Source organism: Merops nubicus, unplaced genomic scaffold, assembly GCF_000691845.1.
Source record: "Merops nubicus isolate BGI_N331 unplaced genomic scaffold, ASM69184v1 scaffold32959, whole genome shotgun sequence".
In the NCBI taxonomy this organism is placed as follows: domain Eukaryota; kingdom Metazoa; phylum Chordata; class Aves; order Coraciiformes; family Meropidae; genus Merops; species Merops nubicus.
In genome coordinates, this window is record NW_008629565.1 from 1,052 (window position 1) to 4,680 (window position 3,629).

The window sequence follows — 3,629 nt, forward strand, 5'->3', positions numbered from 1 at the left end:
CCTGCGAGGATCTGTGGGGGAGGTCCCCTCCAGCCCAGCCGTGCTGCTGGCCCCTACCTCGTTTCCAGGATCTGCTGGCGGATGGTTTTGATGTACTCGAAGCTGTCAAAGCAACAGATGTCATAGACCAGGACGTAGGCATGGACGCTCCGGAGCCCCCTGCAACACACGTCCGCCCACTCCTGCAAGGTGCAGAGAGGGATCAATCCTGGCTCAGCCCCACGGCTGTGCCTGGGGGATGCCCGGGGCTGGGCACGTCCAGGATGCTGCCATGTTGGCAAGTAACAAGGTGCTGCATGCTCCCTGCCCCCGACCCCAGCACCCCATCTCTGCCCTGACCCCCCTGCAACAGCTGGGTCTGCCCCCCACAGCCCTCCAGCCACCCCCCACCGCTGGGGATCCCTCATCCCCCTCGCTGATCCCGAGGGGATAATGGGATCTGCCAGCCCCTGCTCCTCTCTGGAGTGAGGGTCACATCCTGCCTAATGCACAGCAGCCCAGAGGCCAGCTGGGAGGGGGGTAGGGGCAGCCCCTGCCCTGCTTCTGAAAGCTTCATCCTCCGGAGCTGCTAATGAGGTGTGTTAATTAGTGATGTGCCTTGGTTCTCAGGCAGGGCAGGTGAGGAGGATGCCGAGGGCTGAGTGGGGCTCAGCACACCCCTGTCTCTGGGGGTTGGGGGTGGTGGACCAGCAGCTGCGTGGGTCAGAGGGGGAAGGTGACGGTGGGGCTGGCTGAAGGGGACATGGGGACAGGAGAGGAGCAGCAGCTGCTCCAGAGTGGGATCTGCAACAATGAGATCAGGAGCTGGGGCAGAGGCAGTCAGGGGTGGCTGCTCCACAGCCAGCATTTGGAGCTGTAAGAGATGTGTTGTTAGGGAAGCTTTGGGTTTCCAGGAATAAGAGAATTTCTTTTCCCGCACTATAGGGGTGAAAATCTGCCCCACTTCCAGCCACTTTCCCAGCCCAGCAGGGTGCTGGGAGGGCAGCCCATGCAGGCAGCCCCCCAAACCCCCCTGAGCACCAGTGGGGAGGAAAAAGCTGCACCAAGGAGGAAAAGCATCCCTTCTCCCCAGGCAAACCTCTTCAGCATCGTGAATCATCCCTTTCTGAGCTCATCACCGGAGTGAGGCAAAACAAGAAGATCTAGGATGGAAGGGAGCTGGGGAAAGGAAAGTTTTGGGGTGCAGGTCAGTCTCCAGCACAGCGAGCAGCACGGGAAGGAGCTGTGGCTGAGCAGTGTGACACAGCCACCGAGAGGAGATGATGTGCAGCAGCTGGGAGGAGAGCAGCAGAGCTGCAGGCAGATGAAGCAGGCATTACTCTGGGGTTACTCCCAGCCCCAGGACACCCGGGTGAATAACAAATTGCAGCTATTTCAGCATGCTGGGGTGCAGCTCGCCCTGCTGCCATGATGCTGGGATGGTTTTCCACGTGTGGGGCAGGTTTCCTGGGATGCTCGGGGCTGGGGGAGGGTCACACTCTGCATCCCACCTGGCCCCGTGTGGGACTGGGATGTCGGGAAGCCAGCAGCTCCTGCTCCTCTCCTGGGGTAACACCACAGGGATGCTGCTGCTAGGCACGGAGCAGAGCCCAGTGATGCTTCCCAGCAGGCAGAGCCGTGTCCCCCCCGCCGTGGTCCTTTCCTTTCCCCTCAGAGCCATCCCTCTGACCACCCTCTCTCCTCCCTGGAAACCTCCATCTGTTCCCACCAGCCGCCCCCTCCCGGCGCAGCCAGGCAGGCAGTTAATCGGGGCCGTTAGCGTTGGCTGCCCTGTCAATAAATTACCCTCTGCTATTTCGGGCTGTCTCTCACACTGACCTTTCATTCCCTGCACACGCTGATTAATTTTTAAACCTCCTCCTCGCCCCCGGAGTGCTCGCTTCTCCTCCTGCCCAGCAGCACGGGGGAAACTCAGAGCACTGCAAGGCCCCTGTGACCCCATCCCTGGCGGGCACGGGATCATCTCAGCCTTTTAATCTCATCTAAATCTGAAAACACAGGAGGGCCCAGTTCCCGTGGAGGTGGCCCCACTGGTGGCATTGCCCTCTGGTGTGGCTGTGGCCACAGCTGGGCACCTCCAGCTCCGTTCCCTGCAGCAGTGGCACAGCTTGTGCCCCACGGATGAGACTATGGCATGAACTTAAAACCCCCTTTTCCCCACTAAGCCTCCCCAAAGCAGCTGGCACTGGTGGCAACACTTTCCAACCCCACGCTGCCTTTTGGGGATGTTTTGGGAGCACCAGAGAGCACTGGGGGGTTGAGGAGAAGTTGGTGGGTCCAGCATTCTGGGGACAAGCCCAGGCAATGCTGGGAGGGGTGACGGCTACCGCAGGAGGGGACAAGTGGCCCCATTGCCCCTGGCCCAGCAGCGGGTACATGGGGGGCTGGCTCTCCAGGCCCCCCTGGTTTTCACCCACATGCTCTGGCCACACTCCCCCAGCCCCTTTGCTGGCACCAGCTCTGGCAGCCACCGACCAGGATCCAGTGCTCTGGGATCCTCAGGCTGCCATCGTTTTAGGTGAAAAAAGCTTTATCCTGGGCTCACAGAGTCGGCAGCCATCAGGGTGTGACCTTCTCCTTGGCTTCCAGCGAGCCAACCCCCACGTGGAGGGAGAGGCACCCCCCGAAGAGGACGAACCTGGAGCCCGCAGGGTCCCCAGGGACCCCCGTGACGGGGAGGCCCCTCGGCAGCCAGCCAGGGGCGCCCCTACCTGCAGGGTGTTGACGGGGAAGGCGGTGATGGGGGGGAAGTCCATGATCTGCAGGTCGTGGACGTGGCCGTTCATGACGACGGCGGGCAGGTAGACGCGGCGGGCCGTGGTGGGCACGCAGACCTCGCTGAACTCGTTGTAGAGGAACTGCCGGACTATGGCGCTCTTGCCCACGCCCTGGGCTCCCAGCACGGCGATCTTGAAGGTTGCCACCATGCCGCCGCGCGCCGGCCGCTGCCCCGGTGCTGCCCCCGCGGCGCACCGATAGTCCCTGGCAGGGGGCTCAGCCCCATTCAGGATGCATCTCCCCTCCGGGACAGCCCGTCACTGCAAGGCCAAGGAGAAGCGGGTCAGATCCTAGAGACACCCTGGCACACTCCACTATTGCTTCAGGCGACCTTTTCAAGCAGGAGCATGTGGAAGAAGGGTTATCTGCTCCTCCTCGGGGAGCAGGAGCACCCCCCGGGGCTGGGCAGTGTCCCCAGGGGGGACTTCAGCACTGTGAGACCTCAGGGTCCCCTTCAGAGGTTCCCACCCTGCAGAATAAAGGAGAGCCAGGATTCGAGCGGTCCCAGGAAGGTGCCCACAGACACATTCAGCCCTTTTGGTACCAGAGCAAGGAAACCTCCAGGAAAGGGCCTGTCCGTGGCTCAGGGTTTGCCCAGCCCTGGCAGCAGTGGGGTCCCCAGGCTGTGCTGGGGACTTGTCCCATGACACCTGCAGGGACCATCACTGACTGCTCCACACCAGTGCTGCCCCGAGCCAGGGAATCCATCTTCCCTCTGCTTGGACAGCCAGAATTGGCTTTTGCTGGGGTGGGGGGAGATTCTTCTCTGCCCGCAAGCGACAGCTTTAATGTTTAATTTCAGGCTTTGAGCGATTTGACAATTAACTTGAAGGAGACTAATTTCCCAGCCA

The 3,629-nt window shown here is 61.6% G+C and overlaps 1 protein-coding gene across 1 annotated transcript in view; it reads right to left on the minus strand.

The window, feature by feature from the left end:
- RASL10B (RAS-like, family 10, member B) overlaps positions 1 to 2,927 on the minus strand; it is a gene marked incomplete at its 3' end in the record, with an annotated part of 3,972 nt that extends 1,045 nt beyond the window's left edge. The window contains exons 1-2 of the mRNA XM_008947015.1: positions 2,712 to 2,927; positions 58 to 182 (exon numbers count right to left, since the gene is read on the minus strand). Of these exons, the coding sequence (XP_008945263.1) occupies positions 58 to 182; positions 2,712 to 2,927 (341 nt within the window). The remainder of the gene's footprint in view (positions 1 to 57; positions 183 to 2,711) is intronic.
- Between the last annotated feature and the right edge of the window lie 702 nt (positions 2,928 to 3,629).